This window comes from Dendropsophus ebraccatus, chromosome 1 (assembly GCF_027789765.1).
Source record: "Dendropsophus ebraccatus isolate aDenEbr1 chromosome 1, aDenEbr1.pat, whole genome shotgun sequence".
Classification (NCBI taxonomy): domain Eukaryota; kingdom Metazoa; phylum Chordata; class Amphibia; order Anura; family Hylidae; genus Dendropsophus; species Dendropsophus ebraccatus.
In genome coordinates this window covers 88,499,240-88,523,764 of record NC_091454.1, presented here as the reverse complement: position 1 = coordinate 88,523,764, position 24,525 = coordinate 88,499,240, and the positions used below count along the sequence as shown (strand labels likewise).

The following is a 24,525-nucleotide window of genomic DNA, read 5'->3' as shown; positions in this document are numbered from 1 at the left end:
GCACTAATTTTCAATAGTTTATCGGAGAAAGTGAAAATTTGCTTTGTCTAATAGAACCCCAACGTGGCTAGGTCTATAGGGCAGTCTTGCTTACAAAGAGAGGCACGTGGCAGCGTATGTCTTACCCCTCTCATTCTCCCGATCAGTTAGGGTCTAAGTGTTCAGACCACAGCCAAAAAAATCTTCATTTATTTATATATTTTTATAACAGGCACGCTGTAAAGCGATACTGTATCCACAAACACCCCCCCCCAAAAAAAAAATAAAAAATAAAAAAAAAATAAAAATGCTGGTACCGTACGTTTGATGACAGCAAGTCCTCCCTGGCCATGTCTTTTAAAATGTGCCTGATGCCTTGGTTAGGGTAAAAAATGATCTTTTAATCTGCAGCAGCCGAGTCAACGTGGCGTGGCCTAGACAGTCTGTGTCTTAGGCCTGCAACGCCTCTCTTCCTGCCTTCCCTCCTCATTATAAGCAACGCCCTGGGCAGAATTTCTCCTGTTCATCACTTATCTAAACAGTGCACATGAGCACTATTTAGACAAGCAATAAATAGGAGAGATCCTTCCAGGGGCATTCCTAAAGATGAGGCGGCAGGGGAGGAAGGAGAGGAGTCGCAGGCCAAGGACAAAGACACTCTAGACCCCACCATGTTGACTCGGCTGCTGCAGATTAAAAGATCATTTTTTTTACCCTAATCACGGAACCAGTTGAATTGTAAAAGACATGGACGGGAAAAACATACTCTAATCAAACGGACGGTACCGGGTGGGTTGCTGAATAAAGTATTCTTTAACTGTGCTTGTCTATGGTATGTTACCATGTATGTTCTATGTCAGTGACATATTATTATTACCAGGGGCTGTATCCAGTGGTTCAGCACTGACCAAACCAGGAAATTATTTCTGTTGAGCACACACTTATATTCTTAATAAATATGACCGTATACCAGAAAGACCACATGATAAAGACTATATGATCCGAGCAGAATATAGAATGGATTCATGATTAAGAATCAGAGGATTAACCCTAGCTCTAAGGTCTGATGTCTTAAAAGCCTGATATGTGTTCAGAATATCTAAATAACAAAAGATTCTTGTTACAAAAATAATTTGAGTACAAGACATTAGTGCCAAGCAGTAGAGTTTAGTTTGGATACTAGATCAGATCAAACAAGTCTTCATTGCTTTTCATACTGGCTAGAAGACAGGAATTGGACTAGTTCTGTTCCCTTTATCTTACAAAGCAAAACCTTCAGAACTCCAGGCAGCCAACCAACCAACCCCAGGCGTAAGAATTTCAGCTACAAGAGGCCGAAGAATACACTGGTATGGCCAGAGTTCCACAATTCACAGATTTCAGCAAGGGCAGCCGGCTTTTGATTAGATCCTGCACATGAAGTTGACAATACACCAGATCATGGAAGTCTTGTTGCCTGGTGGTAGGCAACCAAACAAACAGTTAACTTCATCATCATGTAGAAGAGCCATCCGCTAAAGTAAGATGCTCCGCTTCAAAGACTTTCTGGTCAACATACGGCCCTGTTCATCCTGTTTTCTGAAAATTAACATAGGATCAAACCGGTACCTACAGGAAGAAAATTAATTGTTACATCAGCACAGTAGAAGGGATGGGTGTTTTGTGTATTCTTTGGCTATTTTTTGTGTTTCTTTGAATATAAAGATATATTACCTAGGATCAAAGACCCCTGGACTTCGACAGGAATCCCCAGAACAGGACTGCAGGACCATGAGTCGATGGTTCATCTTTTCGAGGATCTCTTGGTCTATGGTCTTAGCAATGTTTGTCAACTGGTTTGGATCTGCTGTCAAATTATAGACTTCAACAAAGACCTGTAATACAATACATTATATGAATGTTGTATCAAAGGAAAAACAAAAAATATGCAGCATATTGCTAATGTGCATTACAAACTGAAACAGGATTCTACCTAATCTTGGGCCTCATCCACACGCTAGTTTTTTTGCCAGTAAATCAGGATCCACACATCCGTTTTAAAGGAGGATCCATTTCCAGCTCCAACAGAAGTCAATTAGTCTGTTTTAAACAAGAGGACATATAGATGTACCATCTGCGTGACGTCCGTTTTTATTAATGTATTGCCTGGCAGGACCTAGATGGACTACACCCCGTGACCATTCATTACCCTCCTATGCGTTTTTGCTTATCCAGAGTTTCTCCAGGACATCACTGATCCTGATTTCTGAGGTCCCAGAGGGGAAAAAAACAACTGATGTGTGGATGAGGTCTTACCCTGTTAACCAACTTACCTCTGCATCATCAAACTCACAATACTGCAAATCATGGTCCTTAGAAATAGTCCTTACACAGGCGTAAGTGTTGTTATATGCATCTTCACATACACAGTCTGGGAAACATTGCTGAAAATCATAGAAAAGGGAGAATTAATACAAGTGTAATTTCAGTAGAACAATGCTGCCATAGTCATGGTCTATATTTGGCATAGACCAAAAACTTAAAACCACTGATAAGTCAATTGAAGGTGCTGTGGTGCTTGTGCTGCAGCCTCTTCACTGCTTACCAGTGCTATATACTTCATAGCAGCTGTGCCTGGTACTGCACCTTGTCACATTCGCTGCAATAGGACAAGCTGTCATCTGTTGAATGGCAGAGATGCCAGGAGCCAGATATTACAGGGCTGTTTTACACGGCCTGATGAGTAATGTAGGCAAGTGATGATCTGCTAGATCGGCGCTCACTTACTGAGCCTACTACATGGCTTGATAATTGTGCAGCATGGGCTGCGTGGATATAGTTGGCGATGTCCATGCGGTTCTTATTTTCTTTTTACATTCATCAGCCGGGCATTTCTATTGCACATAGCGATGCACGGCCAGTGACCGATGATTTTTAAGCTAGCTCAAATGACACAATAAGCCAAACATAGTTTACATGGTCTGAACATTGTCTTTATTACAGGAAGCAATAATCTGCCAAATCGGCCTTATTCAGCAGTTTATCGCTCCATGTAATAGGGCCCTTAGGCTCTTTGACACAAGGCAAGCATTTGTAGGAATGTTCTTTTGTTCCTAAAATTGCCCCATGTAAAAGGTCTTTCAAACGGCTGACGAACCAGCAAATACTTGTCCATTGGCTCTTCCCGTCTTTTGAATGGGAGCAAAAATTATTTGGCAGCAACGCATCTCCCAAAGCAAAAAAGGGATGTCATGGCAACAATAGAAGTGAACCGTTACAACAAATGATCTGGCAATTGTTCGTCTGGCCACTTAGTCCCTACAACCAGGCTATGTAAATGGTCCTTTCAATGCTGTTCGACTTGTATATAGTCAATAAGTGCTTGTAATGGGCAATAGTCTCCCCATGTAGAAGGACCCCAAATACTTTTGACTAATCCAGCATACCTTCTTACTCGGGCACAGTATAATGCCTAATTTCCCCTAAACCTCTGGTAATGGCAGAATACAGGGCACTAATAATACAATGAGAATATTGTATACAGACTGTTTGCACAAAAGATTGTTACACCATAGAATTATCTCACATCTATGGTTATAGCTGAATTATTACAAGGTTAGTGACAGCATAGGTGGGGGCAAATTGAGTCATAGAAGAGGGGTCAAAAAAGGTAGCCTCTTAGTTCCAATATGTTAATATCTTACATATTATAAAACAAGCACCATAGGAGATTATTTCTCAAACATTTTTACAATATGAGGGCATATCTACTACTTACAGAGACTCCAGGCCCGAGAGCAGGACATGATGGGTCAGTACGATTAACACCTTCTCCTTGATATTCAACCAATAGATCTGTTCTCCAGGTTCCATTGCTGTTTCTCTAAAAACAAAAGCAAATATCTTTTTCAGAACAAGACCTAAACATACTGAAAAGGGTGGAGGAACTGCTGAGTATTTGTATATTACAGGGTGTCTTTTTTATGGTTTCAAATATTAGCAGTCAAGTGTTGCATTAAAGGTTTTTTTTTTCCTAAATAAGAATGTCATGGTATACCACTAGAATAGGCCAAAAATTGTATATTTAATGTCAGTTGAGATGCCCTCACTAAAGTGCAGTCTTGTAGTATATTGTCCAGTGCCAAATGCAGCAATGGGCAGAGAAAATCTCCAAGTGGCCTTGACGCCAACTTTTCTGATCACTGGAGGTCCCAATGGTTGAACCAACAAGACTGGCAAGTAGTCTTGCAAGACTGTATGATCTTGTATGCTAGGGTATGCTATAAAAGGTAAAGACCTTTAATGTTTGACTAAAAAGACAAGACAACGCCTCTACTTGCCAAAACAGGTAAGTATGACATCCCATCCATCTGGGTTTTATTGAGGTCAAATCCAGCAATATCCAAGATGGTTGGACCAAGATCAATGTTTGCAACCAGTGCCTAAAAGAAACAAAAACACATTCAGGAGGTTCAGATAAAGGCATGCATTTCAATAAAACTCGACATAAAAAGTAACAAAGCATGGGCGCCTAACACTCTTGTCCCTTTTCAGTGCCACCTAAGGAAGGTAATCCTGAATAATGTTTCAAGGTTCCATAATGGTTAGGACATTAACGTACGGGACAGAAACCTCTAACAGGTGGCACTAGAGAAGCAGCAGTCTTCCTCCTGTAACAGAGCCAACTTCCATAACAAATACATATACATACACACTATATACACACACACACACACCTATAACAGTAAGTATGTAAATATATAGGATGTAACTGAGAAAATACCAACTACAGGATTATTTTCTTGTGGTTGAGTGTAATGTCTTCTGACACGTCATATGTTTACCAGATACATGTCAATGCTGGGTTTAGAAAATGTAAATTAAAATCTAAAAAAAAAAGTGTCAGAACAGCCTTTGTGCATACCCTAATGTCTGAAGGCATTAGAGTAAAGCAGGAGTACACTAGGCAGAGGCAGTCAAATACTGATCATGCACAGCCAGCATAAACAGGCAGAACTGGTTACAGATGTATGCTGTAATCTTCTGGCATCTCACAACACATACGTTTTGGACTTTAAAGCTGGGGAAAACCATTTCTTATTATTGGCCATACTTGATGAAATAGACATTTTATAAGGGTAAATAGGCTAATTTATTAAGCACAAAGAGTAAGTCAAACAACATGATCCTCAGGAACCAAACAAGAATGCAAGCCTGTTACAAATGAGGAAGGATAAGACAACTTACTATATATTTATTGTAGGATGGAAAAGGCGGCCTCCCTGTTAGGCCTAAGGGTAATGTATCACTGTCAATGTATTAGCTATACACTGATGTTATTTTTCACTGTACTCTTGTCTGTGTTGATAAGGAGGACACTGCTGGGAAATGGTCTGTACAGAACTGAAAGTCTCAGCTTCGTTTTAAGACTAGGCCAGAATAAAAACTAAAAAAGACTTGCGGATTTAAGTGTTGCACATGAATAGAACAGCGCCGATGCGGTGGTCCTTATTTTGAATCGTATCCAGATTCCCGCGCACCGCACCAGTCTATTCCCGAGCACTGGCCCAGCCTGAAGCACTGGCGGCAGGCCAGCCGCTCCCGGTGGAGGAAACCCCCCCGTCCCTCTCTGACGCAGCTCCACTGATTCTAAGGGAAGCCATGTCAGAGGGGAGGGAGTTCTCACACTGGGGGCCAGCCGAACCGCCTCCAGAGCTTCAGCCTAGGGCGGTGCTCGGTATTAGACCGACGTTGTGTGCAGGAACTGGGTCGCGGTTCAAAAAAAGGACTTCGCCACCAAGCTATGGTAATGTACGTGATGGTAAATTCGTTTTAAAGGTGTATTCCACCCAAAATAATTTTTCAAATTAATAAATAGCCCACCCATAGCTTTGTATCTTTCTAAAATTATGGATTCTGTGCTGTTTTGGTGCTTTTAAGGTGCACTCAGCCCCCTGGATGCTAAAAATCATGAGTCCTCTCTGCCTTGCTCCTTTCTACTGGCCCCCCTTCTGAAACAAGGATCACATTGTCCTCCATCTTTTTAATGGGCTTGGTTAGTGCTTATAACCCTGCCTACTGCAGTAACCGTGATCCCACATCACCGCAGAGGTTAACAGGGCAGCGGACCTTTGTGACCACTGATTGGGGAGCTGGAGCAGTGATCGGTAGCAGCCTCTGCAATGGTGTTCAACATGGATCCTTTTGCACTTATCCTACACTAATTTCCTGGAGCAGCAGAAACCCCTGGTATAACTTTACGGAGACCGCTTTGCTGATTGATCAGCGTCTGGCACTCATGGGATGAGTGCAAGCTCTGTGGGTCAGGATGCAGTGTATTGGGCTACTAAAGAGGTGCAGAGGAGTAGGGATTGTGAGGGCTGGCCACTAGAGGGCTCTTTTCTGCGATGGTCAGTGGCTTTTCCCCTTAGAGAAGGTGGCACATGGCATGCCAGGAGATGCAGTTTCCTAGCCGGTGCCATTTTCAAAATAATCCTTAATTTAGAAAAATCTTTACCGGATGAATTGAGACTCCTAGAAGAACAGGAATTGTGTGATGTCGATGGAGCATCGGTGTCTGAGCCTTATATGACTCACACATGGTGTTGGACATCCTACCTGATATAATAGTATAGGCAGTGGCGGTCTTTGGCACCAAGCACCTTAAGCGATCGCTTGGGGCCCCCAACATCCAGGGGGGCCCCCACGCCCCGCTCTTGTGCTCAAGACCGCTGGACATGGTCCAGCTCGCTGCTGCCATCTGAACTGTAACTATAAGCACTGGTAATGAGCGCTCATAGTTACATGAATCAGCACTGACAGGGCGGGAGACATTGGCTCCCTTCCTGTCAGTCACTCTTGTGGCCGCAGGAAGGGTTTTCCCTGTGGTCACAAGTGGCAGCTTTGTCATTGACATCACTGGAGCATCGGCGCCAGGACAAGGGGAGTGCGGCCTCTTGTGATCGCAGGGAAAACCCTTCTTGCGGCCACAAGAGTGAAGAGAAGAGGAGACGCCCTGACCCAGGTGAGTATAAGTGTTTGTTTTATTGTGTTATATACTATATGGGAGGGGGAGCACACAGGGGTCTGTTAAACTGGGGGAGAGCACATCGGGGGTCTATATAAATGGGGGGAGCACACAGGGGGGCTATATAACAGGGGGAGCACACAGGGGGGGCCATAGACTACTGGGGCTTCACAGAGGGGTCTATATACTACTGGGGGCAGCACACAGGGGGTCTATATACTACTTGGGGCAGCAGAATGGGGTCTATATACAACTTGGAGAGCACACAGGAGGTCTATATCCAAGTGGGGGAGCACACAGGGGGGCTATGTACTACTGGGGGAGCACACAGGGGTCTATATACTACTGGTGGGGCACACAGGGGGTCTATATACTACTGGGGGAACATACAGGGGGTCTATATACTACTTGTGAGGCACACAAGTGGTCTATATATAACTGGGGGAGCACACAGGGGGGCTATGTACTACTGGGGGAGCACACAGGGGTCTATATACTACTGGTGGGGCACACAGGGGGTCTATATACTACTGGGGGAACATACAGGGGGTCTATATACTACTTGTGAGGCACACAAGTGGTCTATATATAACTGGGGGAGCACACAGGGGTCTGTATACTACTGGGGCAGCACACAAGGGGTCTATATAATACTGGTGGGGCACACAGGGGGTCTATATACTACTGGGGGAACCACACAGGGGGTTTATATACTACTGGTGGAGCACACAGGGGTCTATATCCAAGTGGGGGAGCACACAGGGGTCTATATCCAGAAGGGGGAGCACACAGGAGGTCTATATCCAAGTGGGGGAGCACACAGGGGGGCTAAATACCACTGAGGGAGCACACAAGGGGTATATACAACGGGGCAGCACACAGGGGGTCTATATACAACTGGGGCAGCACACAGGAGGTCTATATACTTCTGGGGGAGCACACAGGGGTCTATATACTACTGGGGGCAGGACACAAGGGGTATATACTATTGGGGGCAGCACAGAAGGAGTATATATTACTGGCGGTAGCGCACAAGGGGTATATACTACTGGGGGGGGGAAACGGGGGGTCTATTGTTTTGGAACGCGTGTCATGGGGGGGGCGCAGACATAACTTCGCTTGGGGCCCCAGAAATGCCAAGACCGCCCCTGAGTATAGGCATGACTAATAAGCTGTAAGCCAGTATGGTACACTATATAGAACCGTATGACTGGCACTTGATAGAAGCCATATCTATGTGCAAATGTTTTCTTATGAATTGTAGGCATGTGAGAAAACTCCCCCATATATATTAATAGCTTATCTGCATGCTGCTGGGAATTGCTGTCTGAACCTGTTTTATCAGTAAGCTAGGCCACTGAATTTACCTGGCTGGTCTGATTTGGCTTCACCCCAGGTCCCCGGACAAGTAATGGCACTTTAATATCAAACTCATAAAGTTGTCTTTTGTCGATTGGCAGGGAGAACTGCCCTGCAACAACAAGGACAGGAAATAAATGTTATAGTAGATACAACAACCTGCTCAGAGTATAAAACACTACCTATTTATAAACTCCACTCTGGTTATATATTCAACTATATATTCAGTCTAAGGGTAGCTTCACACGTACCATACCGCAGCGGATTTGCTGGTGCGGATTCGCAGCAGATTTGATCTAAATAACTGAACACAGCATTAAATCTGCACCATCAAACCATCATCCTGTACGTGAGAACACACCATAAAACTGAATAAAGGCATTTTTGAAGTTTTATTTCCATCTCAACTATCATGGGTATTCTTGTAGGGCTTGCCAAGTTTTTGCAAATATATTCATTTAGCAAACTTGCCTCCTTCTCCTGATGTGCCCCTCTTTTCATCCTATTGTTGACTAATCATTGTCTAAGGGCCTATTCCACAGTAACAATAATCGGCCGGATCGGCCCCATTTGGCCGATTATCGTTTGGTGAAATAGAGAGAACGATCAGCCGATGATAGTTCATTTAGGGACAGACCTAAAATCATCGTTCCCCCACCGCGCATCGCTTCGGTTGAATAGCAGTGCACGGCGGGCGACCGACGATTTGACAGGCTGCAGCATCATACATTACCTGTCAGGTCTTCTCCGTGCTGTCTTCATCCCCGGGTCCTGCGCGCTCTATCTTCAGAATGGCCGGTCAGCTGATGGAGCGCTCAGCCAATCACAGGCCGGGACCGCCGCGGCCTGTGACTGGCTGAAGATAGAGCGCGCGGGACCCGGGGATGAAGACAGCGGGAGAAGACCTGACAGGTAATGTATGATGCTGCAAGGACATCGGTAACGATGTCCTTGCAGCCCTCGCTCAACGATCATCGGACTGTGGAATAGGCCCAGTAAACGAGCGGCGATCTAGCAGATTGCCGCTCGTTTACATCGTTGATCGGGCCCTCCTCGGCCCGTGGAATAGGACCCTAAGTTACTGCCCACCACTGTGCTCCAAAAGCAGTAGCCTGGCTGGTGTATATATAACTATAGTGTATATATATTTACACATACACACACACTATAATCTCTATACATCTATGCATAAAAATATATAGGGGATAACTTATTAAGACTGGTGTACAAGTACGAAAAGCTAACATAAAGCCCCGTCCCTATACAAAAATCTGCACCTTTTCTCTGGTGTACGTCAGGCACAGGGTTAATAAATTCCCCCCATAGTGTGCTCTCCCTTCGAGCCCTGTCCCAGCTTGATTGCCAGTGAGCTCCATCTGGAAGCTGAGGCCGAGTCAGGTATGGAAGGAGGAAAGAGGAGGTGTTCTCGTTTGCTGCATTTCAGGAGCTTGGGAAAGCCTCTTTAGCTCTTTGCACAGGATAATAAATTCATTTTTGTGAAGTATGCAAGCGCAGAAGCATATAACATACTAGAAGTCTCCTTTACTAGAATATGACTGTTTGAAGTCTGACATCTCCTTGCCCACTGGTGCCTTGACCATATGCAGTGGCAACTGCACCACTGCTCCATTCAAGCGAGTGAGGCCGGCTGTGGCACTGCAGAGCTGGGAAAAGCAGAACGGGAGTCGCAGCACAGAGTTAGTTCAGTCCCTTCACTGTCAGGAATTCTAGGGGTCCCAGAGGTTAGGCACCACTAATCATAAAGTGATGGCCTCTCTTTGTAACATGTCATTACTTTATAAAATGGGAATACCTATTTAAAGGATACTTGGCATGTTTTCTCCCCCACTAGTTCAGAAAACTATGGCTATGACCACACCAGGTTGGATCTGTGCACAAGCTATATTGGATCAGAATAGGACTCATGCATGGAACTGACGCAGTCGTATCCACAGTTTACCCAATATTCCAGCGGGGCGACTGCCCACCGATCGTGGCAGAAAACATCATGACAGGGACCCTTGAAGCTTGGCTAGTAATGCTAAAATATCAGCTCTGGTTAGAAATCACAGAAAAAGTTTCATAGTAGTCCAGTCTTGCTTTTTAAATCTTTGTCTAGGTGTTAGATTTCTGGACCATTAGCTTAACTGCAGAGATCACTTTAATATTCATTCTTATACTGTGGTTTCTGAAATAATTTTCTCTTCCTTTTACTGCTTGCTGCATTGCTACACCAGACTAACCAACATGCGATTACCTGTGTGGTATCCATTGTCAGATGTGAAAAAGATGAAGGTGTTATCCAGTTCCCCACGGGCCTGAAGTTGTTTTAGGAGTTTTTCCACCAGGTCATCAACAGACAGCAGGGTCTGCCACCTGTAAAGAGCACCACATAGCATGAACACACCAGACACCACTGTCACAGATGGCTGAAACACTTACAACTATTTATTAAAAAGCAATTATATAGTTCTCATTTTCTTCGAGAAGACCACCCCACAGAAGACCACTTCTCTAAAGGGGTTATCCAGCACTACAAAAACAAGGCCACTTTCTTCCAGAGACAGCCCCACTCTTGTCTCCAACTAGGGCAGCGTTTTTCTACTCAGTTCCATTAAAGTGAATGAAGCTTAATTGCAAACTGCACCTGAACTGGACACAAGAATCGTGTTGTCTCTGAAAGAAAGTGTCCATGTTTTTGTACCACTGGATAACCCCTTTAATGCACAATGGTCTCATTGACAGGCATGACATCTGTATACGGCAATGGCCTTTTATAAGACAAATAAGCCACTCCACAGATGGGAAGAGAGAAGCTGTGGTATGAACATTAATGAGAAAGCACAGCACGCCATCACTATTAGGGTGAATTCACATGCAGCAGATTTGTTGCAGACATTTCTGTAACTCTCGAATTCATTTGTAATATTTCCATTCAGAGGAAATTAATCAATCAATCTCTGCAACAACTGCAGCTCATGTAAACTCACCCTTCGAATAACAATTGAATTATCATCAATTAACGCAGAGTGAGAAGTGCAACATGCCAATGGATAGCATTAATACAGATTATATGCAGAGCAGCAGGTAACATGAAATCTTTAGGGTGCCACTCAAAGTGAAGAACATATCAGAATGGCCTACCTCTTGCGAAAGGCATTGTCTAGAAACTGTATGGAAGTGTTAGACATAGGGGTCTTGGCTTGTCGTATTAGCCAATGTTTATCCTGAAAGATATAAGATTAGATCAGTGTTTTTACAACTACCTTTCATTGTTCAGTTTATTACAGGCATTCCAAAGATGGATTAAAAAAGCAAATAAAACTTGTAACGGCTTTCTGCCGCACTGAAAACAACAAATAGCAATGCTTGGCGCCGTCCTCAAAAGGATTATTGTCATTTTAGTAACCTTTGGAAAGATAAATGTGCATTTGTGTATAAAGGAGAGATTACACCTAGCAGCCTGTGTACACGTGCCTTTTCCCATGCTCTTGTTGTCACCAACCTTGCCATGGACATTGAAATTGCTGTTCCTGGGTGCTGTAACATTCTGGAAGGAGTTTTCATACTGAGGTGCTGCAGTCCACGGGGAGTGCGGAGCTGGGGTGGAGATCATCATGAAGAAAGGCTCATTGTTTGATTTGTAGCTCAGGAAATCCAAGGAGATGTTAGCCTAGACAAGATAGATAATGAACTTACACAACGATAGTCTGTAAGCTGATGCATGCGAGCAGGGCCCTCACTTCTTCATGTATGGATAACTATATGTAGATCTCTGTGATGTCTGATTTCTGTCTATGTATGTACCCCCAGAATTGTAAAGTGCTGCGGAACCTGTTGGCGCTATATAAATGAAAATTATTATTATTATTATTCTTAATATTTATTGCCTAATATCATTTACATATGTGATACTGAAGACTTTAACAAATCTGTACAAAATATATTCCTTACAAAGTATTTCTTTAAGGTGTTAATCTACAAGATATTTTTCTAGAAGCAGCTTTAAGACGACAGTGGAATTATCTATTTTATTACAAGCACGTTATGCTAGTCACATTTTCTGTTAAAGACGTATTCCTGGATTTTTTGTTGCTCTTTTGTTTATATAATGCACACTCACCACCACTATGCCTGCCATGTCGTCTAAAGGCCCTATTCCACGGAAAAGATTATCGGCCGTATTCGGCCGATATCGGCCACTATGGACAATAATCGTCCCGTGGAATAGAGTGCAACAATCAGCCGACATTGTTCATGTCGGCTGATCGTTGCAGTCGCTTGTTTTTCAACATGTTGAAAAACAAGCGACTGATATAGCAGCCATCTGCTGCCATCGCTCTTTTGAATAGGAGCATCAGCAGCAGACGCTGCTGTATCCTATGGGCTGCCCGGACGATCAGCGATCCCCCAGGAAGCCCCCCCCGCAGCTCCCCGCCACCCCTCCCGCACTCACCCGCGTCGAATAGCGGCACAAGCGAGCGGGGAACGAGCGCTCGTTTGCTCCTCTATGACGACCCGTGGAATAGGGCCATAAGTCATCCCAGCTCTGCTGCATCCATACATTTAATTTCTGTGTCTAGGTCATGTGAACTGTGAACTCTGATCAGCCACCATCTTCACTTGCAAACTGAAACCTTTTCCTTTCAAATCTGCTATCAATCCCATGATTCATCAGCACAGAATCACATGGCCAGCTTGAACCAGTATATGCTGTAGCTGGGAGGAGTCTCTAAATAAACTAGGAGACTGTGAGTATACAGTCAGGGAGGGGAATGGTCATCAAATTATAACTGACAATCGTTGAATAACCATCAGTAACTAATGGGAATTTCTGTCTCCCCCTCTGTGGACAGCTAATTTGGAACAGTCCAGGCAGCTTGATCATATAAAATGGCTGAGATTATGACCCCATGCAGAGCACAGAAACCCATGTAGGTAACCATGAGATCACATGACTAACGAAAAAGATTCAAGGAATTTTCAGATCAACCAAATGATGTAATAAGACCTGAATTATATAAACTTATATATCCATTATATAAACATGTTCATTTTAAATTGTTGACCATGACATACAAGGCCATCCACAACCTGTTCTCTCCGTATATCTCTAACCAGATATCCCACTAGTGTCCTTCCATCCACACGCATCCTTCCATCCTCCAAAAACCTCTTTTTGTGCACCCCTTGTTCATACCTCACACAACCGCCTCCAAAGTAGTGTTTCTTTAACCCTTTCAAGACCATGGGTCATTAATTCCTTAATGCCCAGGTCATTTTTTAGACATCAGCTACTGAAATAACGATCCCATAAGCTGATGTCCATAGTTCTGCCCCCTAATGCTGTTAGAAGCCTGTAACAGCAGCAGGGGAGAGAGGGGAGGGGGCAGAGCTTATGGATGTGCACCGCCACGGAGGCCTTACCTCCCTCCCGTTCCATGTGGCCTCCGTAGCTAGAAACCGGAAGCTTCAGGCTTTCGGTTTCCATGGCTACCATCAGGGCTCTGTGAATTCTCTGTCTAAAGCCCTATAGATGCTGCTGTCGTGCTGACCGCAGCATCTATATAGGGTTAACGCTCAGCACTGAAGCGCTGCTCCGGTGCTGAGACTTCAGCTAGTCCCAGGCTATCACTAATAGTCCACCGCGGTTGACACAGAAGCAGCTTATGTGCCTGTGTCAACCTGCATCGTAAATTAACGTTGCTGCAGGGACGTTAAAGGGGTAGTGCCGCGCTCAGAAATTATTCACAGAATAACACACATTACAAAGTTATACAACTTTGTAATGTATGTTATGTCTGTGAATCGCCCCCTTCCCCGTGTCCCACCCCCCCCACCCGTGTACCCAAAGTGTTGGTGCATTATACATTACCTGATCCGTGTCGAGGGCCGTCCGCCATCTTGTGCCAAACGTCATCTTCGGACGGCCGAGTCGCTGCCGCCCGTCCCCCCTCCACCGCGTCACAACTGTGCTCAGCCGCGATTGGCTGAGCACAGTTATGCTCAGCCATTCGCGGCTGAGCATCGGATGACACTGCAGAGGGTGGCCGGCCGAAGACGACGTCACTCGCTAAAGATCAGAGACTGGTGTCGGCACATGACAGGTGAGTATAGCGCACCACACTTCCGGGTACACGGGTGGGGGTGGTGGGACACGGGGAAGGGGGCCATTCACAGACATAACATACATTACAAAGTTGTATAACTTTGTAATGTGTGTTAGTCTGAATAATTCTTTACCGCCGCACTACCCCTTTAATTTACTGTGCAGTGGCGGGAGTGGGTTAACTAGTGAGAATAAACAGATAAAAGCAGACAACTTCTCTGTTTTGCAGTCAAGCTAATGGAGGGGTGTTCTCATATGCTGGACCCCACCACACTAACCTGGAGGTGAATGTCATTCCTGTTCATTCTAGAAAACCACTGTAAAAATTAAATATCATCTCACCAAGACATCTGTTAGGTAATCCACACTGTAGTTTTGTCCATAATTCCGCGCCCGGCCATTTTCTGAGAGAGTGTAGTTGTAATACTTAGAATTTTTTTCCTAGGGAAAAATAGCATTGTATTAAAACAGGGCTTTCCACTGTGCCCTCAGTAAAGATATGGACTATACATGGGCAAACAAGCAGCACCTATATGCCCACAGCAATCTACTTATCTCAGCTCAAGAAGAGTACAGAAGGAACATACATTTTGGCATTATTGAAGTAAATGGAGCTGAATTGTAATATCACACACGACCTGAGGACAGGTGTGGTGCAGTTTTAGCATGATAGTAGCTGAGTTTTTGCTTTCTAACCCTGGATAACCCCTTTTAAAGGGATTGTTTAGGATAAGAATAAAGGGTCTGCACCACTACTGAAATAATAACACTACTGTCTATAGGTTTTGCCAAGTAATACACGAGCACACAGTAGTCCAAGAGCACACAGCCATGTAGAACTCAACAGTAGGGAGGTGGTTGTAATGATATGGCTGATAGGCCTAAGTGTGTAATACAAGCAAGTCTGCGTCAATGACCATACTGTGCTCAAGAAGAACAGTAAACACTTGTAAAAAGGACATATGCCACTTGCTTAGCCGAGTGTTACACAATAGGCTCATGGCTTTTTAATAAAGGTCTCTGCGTCATAGCTTTCTCACCGAGGTGGAAGGAATCACAGCTGATAAAATCTAATGTCTGTATGCTTCCATGGACATGATTAGTTACATTAAAAAAATTATTACAGTATTACAGTGTCAACTACATTGAGAATCAAACTTTCAAAAAAAATGTGTGACCATGTTATATAGCCAAAAAGACAGTTCTCAGTGGTTTATTGCACTTCTATCAACTAACTAACATAGTACACAAAAGCTTTTTCTTTTAACATGTTAGGCTAGGCTCACACCCCCGCCACAGTTCTGTTTCTCTTTTCCGTTTTGATAACAGAGAAATGGAATCTGGCGGATCCGTCCATCTCCCCATTCACTTGAATGGGTTTGTACTGTGCTCAGTTCATCACATCTGTCAGTGTTCCATTTTTTTGTATGAACGTAAAATCTATTCTTGCACCCTTTTTTTCTGCCAAAAAAAAAGAAACACAAACAGAAAATGCACTGGTGTTTTTTTTATATTATAGTTACTGAGGACGGATTTAAACAGAAGCTATTTCCATTTACATCTGTTTGTATGATATCAGTTTTCATCAGTTATTTTCACTGAGCATGTGCAGAAGTAAGAAACGAGGAAGAAAAATAAATTGATATGCAACCAGATGCTGAATGATGCAAACTGATGTACAAAAGTCTGTTTTTTAAAGCCAAAATGCAAACGGACCATTAAACATAAGTGAACATTTTGCAATCAGTTTGCTTCAGTCTCCTGATCCATTCATTTATTGCGAATGGATCCGTTCATGAATCAGTCAAACGCAGGTGTGAACCTGGCCTTAAATAGGCAGCCACTTAACTTGAAGTTCCTTCTCTGGCTCCATATTTTAAGATATTGGGAACTGCATTGCAAATAATTCTCTAATATACAACTCAAATAATTTCCCTTAAAAAACTTTTACAGATTCTGATCATTCAGCAAGGATGTAAAGTGCTCCAAAGATATTAGTAAAGCTGAGTTCACACTACATTTTTGCAAAAAAAAAAAAAAAAAAAAAGGATGAAAAACGGATGCATTTGTGTGCATCTGTTTTGATCCTTTTTTTCCATTGACTTCCATTATAAAAAAAAAACACATCCTTTTTTTTAACATACACAAAAACATAGCTGACCTTACTTTTGTGTATGTAAAAAAAAAAAAAAAAAAAAAAGGATGCGTTTTCATCATAAGGGAGAAAAAAAGCGGGCAACGGCACCTCGTGTGATACCTCAATACACCAAGGATAAGGATTATGTGAGAAGGTGCTCACCTGGATGCCACTTAGGCTTTGTGCATATCACCCCTCAACAGGGTACAAATCCGAATCCAGGGTCTTGTTTAGTAACAGTCCACTGTATAGGGGCCTACTACCTCTAGGGACTGCTGAGCTGACTGTACCAAAAACACAGGATACTCCCAAAATAATGAGGCCCTGGAGACAATAAGTGAATAATAAAAAAAAGAAATTAAGGTACTTTAGGTCAGTGCTGTCCACACAGAGAAGTAGCCGAAAACTTAAATAAATGAATTTAATATAATAAAAAAATTCTTTAGTAGAGCACAAATATCATGCGTTTCGAAGACATACGTCCTCTTCATCAGATTAAACAGAGTGCATAATAGACTCTGTTTTATCTGATGAAGAGGACGCATGTCTTCGAAACGTGTCATATTTGTGCTATACTAAAGATTTTTTTTATTATATTAAATTCATTTATTTAAGCTTTCGGCTACTTCTCTGTGTGGACAGCACTGACCTAAAGTACCTTAATTTCTTTTTTATTTTTATTCACTTATCGTGTTTTCATAATGGAAGCCAATGGAAAAACGGATCTAAACAGATGCACACAAATGCATTTTTCCCATCCGTTTTTCTGCAAACGAATGAAAAAACGTATTGCAAAAACATAGTGTGGACCCAGGCATTATGATACTGTTAGTTACGCATATGCTACTTACCAAAGCAAACCAGAAGCTCCATCCCGGAGGTATATGACCGATTCCACCCGCATCCTCTGCTCCATACTATATTAAAATAGTAATATAACAAAACATGTAAACCAGACAAAAGCAACATGACCTGCACAATATTTGACTTATTTAATCCCCTTCCATACTTTAATATAATTGAAAGCTAACAAATTAAACAGTCCCATACAAAATATAAAATAAAATAAAAAAATCTAGCTCTAGATCTAGAAAAAATCTAGATCTAGCTGGAGACAGTAGGACAACTGGGAGTTACAAATGGAAAACAGCATAAAAAAAAAAATGCAGGAGAAAACACACCGTCATATATACAGCTTATAGGATACATTGTGTGCGTACCCTTTACAGGATAAAGCCATTACCTGATTTAAGTATTTCCCAGCAAAGAATGTCTGGTAACCAGAGGAATGGAGGAGAGCAGGAAATGTGTATGGCTCCTGGGTCTTCTGCCATGCTTTACTGCTGCAGTTTCCTTCTAGTGTGTTGTTGATAACATGATGGTTATGTGGGTATCGGCCGGACAGAATACTTGCTCTACTGGGACAGCAAAGGGCGCTACCAACATACTGCAAAGATAAGCGGAAAGTATATGTTCATGCCTTCCCATTCTAATAGATCTAATCTCTTAGTAAGCCAATGGTCGTGTTTTACCTAATATACCTGCCACACTTTTATATCACTAAAAAGAAACAAAATCAGCAGTTTTGTGATTTTGGTGTACTTCAGTAGAACCTCAATAGTTTGTTTTTCTAACCTGTGTTAGCCACTAGCTTGGGAACTTATCTAGTCATACAGTTAACACAGGAAGCCATGTGTATTTAAAAATACATCACTGTTGCTTTCCCAGAAGTCAGCTCTCTTATTTCCAATAACTTACAGTCATCACGGACACAAGGGAAGAAAACACCACCACAAGAATGTTTGCAAATTGTTCTTATGTGTCTTTGTGGTTAGCTGTGGCCCCCTATCTGCTGGTGTATCACACAGATATACCCCATAAATACACAGCCGTTTGATCCAACTTGCAAGGATTTTCCACATTGTTGGAAAGTTTTGAATATAGGTTATTAAGGAGATGAATATAGGAAATAAACTAGTAAAGGTTAAAAATGTCATGCAGTTTTCTGAAAGGGAACCATTCAGCACAATTGTGCAGGTATGGTTCCCAGGTGCATATTATAGATCAACTGTGCAGGTCCACGAAGCTACCAGCCGCATCTACAGTGGTAGCTTTACATCAGGGAAAAAAAGTGTTTTATTCCGTGTGGGGCTGGGAGAGAGGCAGCAACTAGTCATCTGGACGGGGAGCTGCCCATGACAACTCATGGCTCCCAGCCTGTCAATCATCTCCGAAGAACGCACTGACAGGCAGAGAGCCATGAGTAGTCATGGGCAGCTCCCAGTCCATATGACTAGTTGCTGCCTCTCTCCCTGACGTAAAGCTACCACTGCACACACAGCTGGTAGCCTAGTAGAGCTGCACAGTAGATCTATAATGTGCAGCTGGGAACCATATCGGCAAGATTTTTTTGTCCTCATTTGTTTAAGATACAAACAAATCTCTATGGAACACCCTGTGTACTGTTTCAGTTAACTACAGAGTAATTCTTTTAAATGACATTATGTTGGCCAAGCATCGGTTAGAATTACTGTTCTCTAAATCAGGCAAATGTAACCAATGCACCCAAAAAAGCGGTATGATTTGAAGGGCATGTGCTCTTTTTAAAGTGTACCTGTCATGAGGGTTGCTGCTGAATCAGCGATGAAGTCCACTGTCTGGGGAGGGGAGTTTGGGACACTTCGAGACCAGTATTAATAAGTACACATCACTGTTTTTTGACTGTAGAACAAAACACTTACTGCATTGGTAAAGGTTACACCATGATCTCCAATCAGTGCTTTAGTCTTCTTTAATGGGGTCTAGCACAAATAGAAAGACAAAAAATGTTAACTAAAATTCAAAATAAATTCCTTTTCTGGAAATCCTATAATCAATTGCATGAGTGGAAAGATTTCTGGCACCCATGTCACTGTCTAATGTTCTCAATGTTTTTGACTTAGGGATTTTTCTGTGTTAAAGGGAACAGGTTATCATTTTTTTAGTCCCTGAGCCAACCCATTGGCTAACTTGATTTATAGGTCTCTGTCTCCACAGTTGGGAGAGATTAATGAAACCCAGCAGGGTGAGAAGCCATGGTCTAGTATTGTCCTGGTAACTGCAGGCTACGCTCCTAGACAGCTTTTAAAGTATCATTCCTCTAAAACATTGCAAAGACCATTCTAATAATGTCCCTGTTTCATATCACCCATTCATATGGCAAACTTGCCTCCTTCTCCTGATATGCTGCTAAATTCATCCCCTTTCTGACAGCTTGTTGTCTAGGTTACCAACCACCACTCTGCTCTAAAAGCAGTGGTCTGGCTGGTGTATGTATTGCTAAAGTATACATATTTATATATTATACAGTATATCTACTCTATAGGTCTATACATCTACTATATATTATATATATATATATATATATATATATATATATATATATATATATATATATATATATATATAACACACACATATATCAGTGGGACCGATCAGAGTGGTGGTTGGAACCTAGATAAGGAGCTGCCAACAATGAAAGGTAAAGAGCAGCATATCAAGTTTTGGTGGCAAGTTCACTAAATTAATCTTGGCCCGCCCTGCAAGTTTAACTATATTAATTGAGATCTGTAGGTTGTGTAAAAATTAAGAAGCTATACTCGCCTTCCCTGAGCTCCCACACAAAAGCGCCAGGGCCCTGTTCCCCCTGGCTTCTTTATGGTTCCTGGTAACTCATCATCCCCACAGGAAATGTCCCATTCTGCCAATCACTGGCCGCAGCAGCGTCCCGCCTCAGTAGGTGACAGATCTTGCTGGGTGATGCTTCACCAGTGACGAGTGGGGACCAGAACGTGAGCACAGAAGCTGCAGGGGCTCGGGGTAGGCGGGTACAACTCATCTATTGTTTTTACACCAGACTGTTGGGGCTAAGCCAAGGAGCTTCATAAGCACTTTAAAGTTAGGGCCCATTCAAGTTTCCTGTAAAGGACACTACTGTCAGTCTCCACACTGTTGTAGGACAGAACCTAACTACATTAATGATTTATGATATTACCTGACGTACACTTTGGCCAGAAATTGTTAACACAAAATGGGTTTTAGACTTTGGCTATGAAAAACAATATATGAACTTATAAGGAACCTAGAGAACAGGAATCAGGCAGCTGTTGTATAGCTAAGGCTGTACTTTCATTTCTCTTATTGTAAGTGTCGGCTAAATATAGAAGGTCTTGTGACATACACCCTGACTGCAGCTCCATGTCCTCTCTAGTCACTCCGGGTCTCATACCTCATATATAGTGGATAATAATTCCTCACATCCAGCCGGGCAGGACAGGTGCCCTGGATGACAGCTGTATGTTCTTTATTCAGAAACTACTCTGATGAGTCCAATACGGTCACTAAAAGTTCTTACAAGCACATTTATAACACAAAGCCTTAACAGAATGGGAGAATGGGAGAGTCCATGTAGATGACAGATAGTAGAACTGCATACAAAGTCAGTCAGATACAGTGATCGAGCAGCCTGGCAGCACAACTGTTTGTGCCTCCTAAAGGCATTGCAGATTCATGCTGATCTCGCTGATCGCAGCTTGTTTGTGTCTGTAGACGGACCCATATCAGGCCATCTAAAAGGACCTTAGGACTTGCAGCCATAATATAGATAACTTTATATACACACCAGCCAGACCACTGTTTTCAGAGCAAAGTAGTGGTCAGTAACCAAGACAACAGGCTGTCAACAGTGGAAGGGAAAGAGTGAGAAGGAGGCAGATTAGCTAAATTTATTTATTAAAAATATTTAAAGGGAAACTCAGCAAAAAAAAACAAAAAACTTTCAAATCAACAGGTGTCAGAAGGTGCCAGTGATTTGTAATTTACTTCTATTAAAAAATCTAAAGTCTTCCAGCACTTATCAGTAGACATGAGCGAACCGGCCGAGGTTCGGGTTCATATGAACCTGAACTCTCGGCTTCTGATTCCCGCTGTCTGCCCGCTCCGTGGAGAGGGGGGATACAGCCTGAGGACCGCCTGGAAAACTGGGATACAGCCTATGGCTGTATCCCAGTTTTCCAGGCGGTCCTCAGGCTGTATCCCCCCTCTCCACGGAGCGGGCAGAAAGCAGGAATCAGAAGCTGATAGTTAATGTTCATAGGAACCCGAACCTCGGCCAGTTCGCTCATCCCTACTTATCAGCTGCTGTATGTCCTACATATCTATGTCTATGACTTATGTCTGATAAGTAGTGGAAGACTTGAGATTTTTTAATAGAAGTTAATTACAAATCTCTGGCACCACTTGAAAGAAAAACATTTTTGCTGGAGTTACTCTTTAATGTGATGAGTCCTACAAGTGTAGCTATATTAGATGAGGTGGGAATAGCCCTTGAGGGTACAAACCCACTTGACGTATTTGCTGCGTGAATCAGTCTTAAAAATAAGCAGGCAAAACACAGGTTGGCTTTATACGATTGTTCTGCGTTAAAATACGCAATTGCGTATTTTTGAAGTGTGAAGGTTGTTAGCAAAGCATCAGTTGTTAACAACCTGTGCGAAAAACGCATGTAGCTTCAGGCTTCAAAAATACGCAATTGCGTATTTTAACGCAGAACAATTGTATAAAGCCAACCTGCGTTTTGCCTGCTTATTTTTAGGGTACAAACACACACGGCATATACGCTGCGTATTTACTGCTGCGATACGCAGCAGATACGCAGCAGATTAGATGTAAATAACTGAACACAGTATCAAATCTGCTGCTTATCTGCTGCGTATCTGCTTTGTGTGTTTGTACCCTTAAGACTGATTCACGCAGCAAATACGTCAAGTGGGTTTGTAGCCTTAGGATGCCTTGACAGGTACAGGATCTGCAGCAGATTTGATGGCGCTGATTTAAAGCTGCACATTTGCTTTGAATCCGGCCATCAAATCTGCTGCAGATCCTGTACGTGTGAATGCACCCTAAAGGTAATGTCATCCAAGTCACCAACCTTGAAGGATCATCAAAGACCAGTTGGTAGAAATACCATCGTCTAATATCAGTAATGTACCAGCTTAACAAGTAGTTAGTCCGGCCATACACAAGAAATATACCAGCACCTTCCCCATAAACACATGTAAAGATCAGCTAATGAAATCCTCTATTGTCAGGCTCCCCAGCAGCAGCTTATTTGCCAAGTGGAACAAAGGATTGGGCCACATCAAAAGTCATATTTACTAATTACTATGATTTCTAACAAGGTTTTATGAAGTGAACGGGTTTATTTGTTTTTGACATCCACTCATGAATTGTAAGGAAGATGATGCGCAATGCAAACTGGGGCACCTTGTCTTAGTCCCATTGAAAGGAATAGCATCCAAGCATTGATTGGTGCCAAGCTATTTACCTTGAAAAAAAATACTGTAAAAATTAAGAACAAAAGGAGGGTGTACAACCTGCATCAGTATTATTTCTATAGACCTGGCCTGTATACAGAGAAGGGACAGCAGTCAGGTAAGATGCTTTGTATACTGTCTGTACTTGATGGCAACTATGGTAGGAGAACGATGTACAGCTAAGGTGTAAGAGGTACACTGCATACGTTCTGTACCTTATACACATACAATGCTGTATATATACATGTATACACACAAAGTATACGCATTTCTACACACCTGTGTACACTGCATACATTTCTGTACACTATGCACAGTCATACACTGTACTTGGCATGTACTGCATGACAATGGTGTGTGTGTATGTGTATATATATATATATATATATATATATATACACACACAGATAGAGCCCTTATTACTGCATACGTACCATACCCCCGAGGGACACGTCCTGGTCATCGGTGAGGATGAGCACTACATTAGGTCTCCGCGCTGCCCCCAGCACTGGCACTATGGCCGGGCACAGGAGCCCCAGCAGGAGCAGCAGGCAGAGCCGCGCAGGGGGAGAGCCCAGATGCCGCATGGTGCTCCGGAGCTCGGTACACACTGGACCGGTACCGCCGCTTATCTCATGGCTCGGTAGAGCACTGACAAGGAGGAAGTGGAGCCGAGTTGGTCAGCTGCTCTCTGTAGTCACATGCCTGCTCACAACAGGAAGGGCGGGGCTTAGAGGGACGTCCCAGCTGTGGCACCTGGTCACCCAGTGCGCCGTCTTGCTGGTTCTGCGACATTGCGCGGAGCACTGAAGCGTGAGCGCTAGAGGGGGTCAGGTGACAGCTTCTGCTGTGATGGAAGACGTTCTTCCTGTCTCTGACGCTTTATTTTCTTCCATTCCCAGCAGGACAATATACACAGCACTGAGTTGTGTCCTCGGGTTGTTTTTGTGGTTGTAAGGGCTTGTTCACATGGGCGAAAACCATGCAGTTATTCCTAAAGAACAACCAAAAGCGGATGAGCACACTCATCCTGGTGCCCTGTGATTGTCCCCCTTCCCTTTTCTTAATACTTGTTTTCCCTGTTTAGCGGTTGAGTTGTAGGGCCATGTTCACACTGCGTTTTCATGCTACATTAAACGTGTGCTTCTTTGCATGATCAGAACACTATGCTACAATTTTGAGTCCTGCAAAATAAACCAGAGAATAAAGGATAGCAGTGTAAGGTATGGTACAGTGTGTGTTGGCATATGTTGCCCTGTGTTAGTATATACCTTTATGGTGCGTTCACACCTACAGGATCTGCAGCTGATTTTATTTAAATAACTCAACACAGCATCAAATCTGCTGCAGATCCTGTAGGTGTGAACGCACCTGGGGGGACAGTTTTCACATAGCACAAAATGAAGCATCTAACCTGTCACTATAGCGCACAGGGAGCTGAGGATGATCGTTTTCTTACCATCATTCTTGACGCTGGTTTCATGTACTTTGTGGGTAATCCATATGCTAATAAGGCAGTTTGGTGCGCTGGAGATGGGACTACCCCCCTGGCAGAGAGCAGGTAAAAGCCAGGGGGGGCCAC

General features: G+C 43.1%; 2 protein-coding genes across 2 annotated transcripts in view; one reads left to right on the top strand and one right to left on the bottom strand.

Moving 5' to 3' along the window:
- TBC1D30 (TBC1 domain family member 30) overlaps positions 1–24,525 on the top strand; it is a 116,007-nt gene that overhangs the window by 8,719 nt on the left and 82,763 nt on the right. The gene's annotated exons all lie outside the window — the stretch shown is intronic.
- GNS (glucosamine (N-acetyl)-6-sulfatase) lies at positions 557–23,648 on the bottom strand. The gene is made up of 14 exons (XM_069974569.1): positions 23,378–23,648; positions 19,332–19,391; positions 17,834–18,037; positions 17,442–17,507; positions 14,796–14,894; positions 11,850–12,017; positions 11,489–11,571; positions 10,602–10,720; positions 8,353–8,456; positions 4,299–4,400; positions 3,737–3,841; positions 2,292–2,402; positions 1,693–1,853; positions 557–1,587 (listed from the first exon to the last, which is right to left on the bottom strand). Exons 1-14 carry the CDS (start codon positions 23,528–23,530, stop codon positions 1,494–1,496), a joined length of 1,629 nt encoding a protein of 542 aa, XP_069830670.1. The 5' UTR covers positions 23,531–23,648; the 3' UTR covers positions 557–1,493.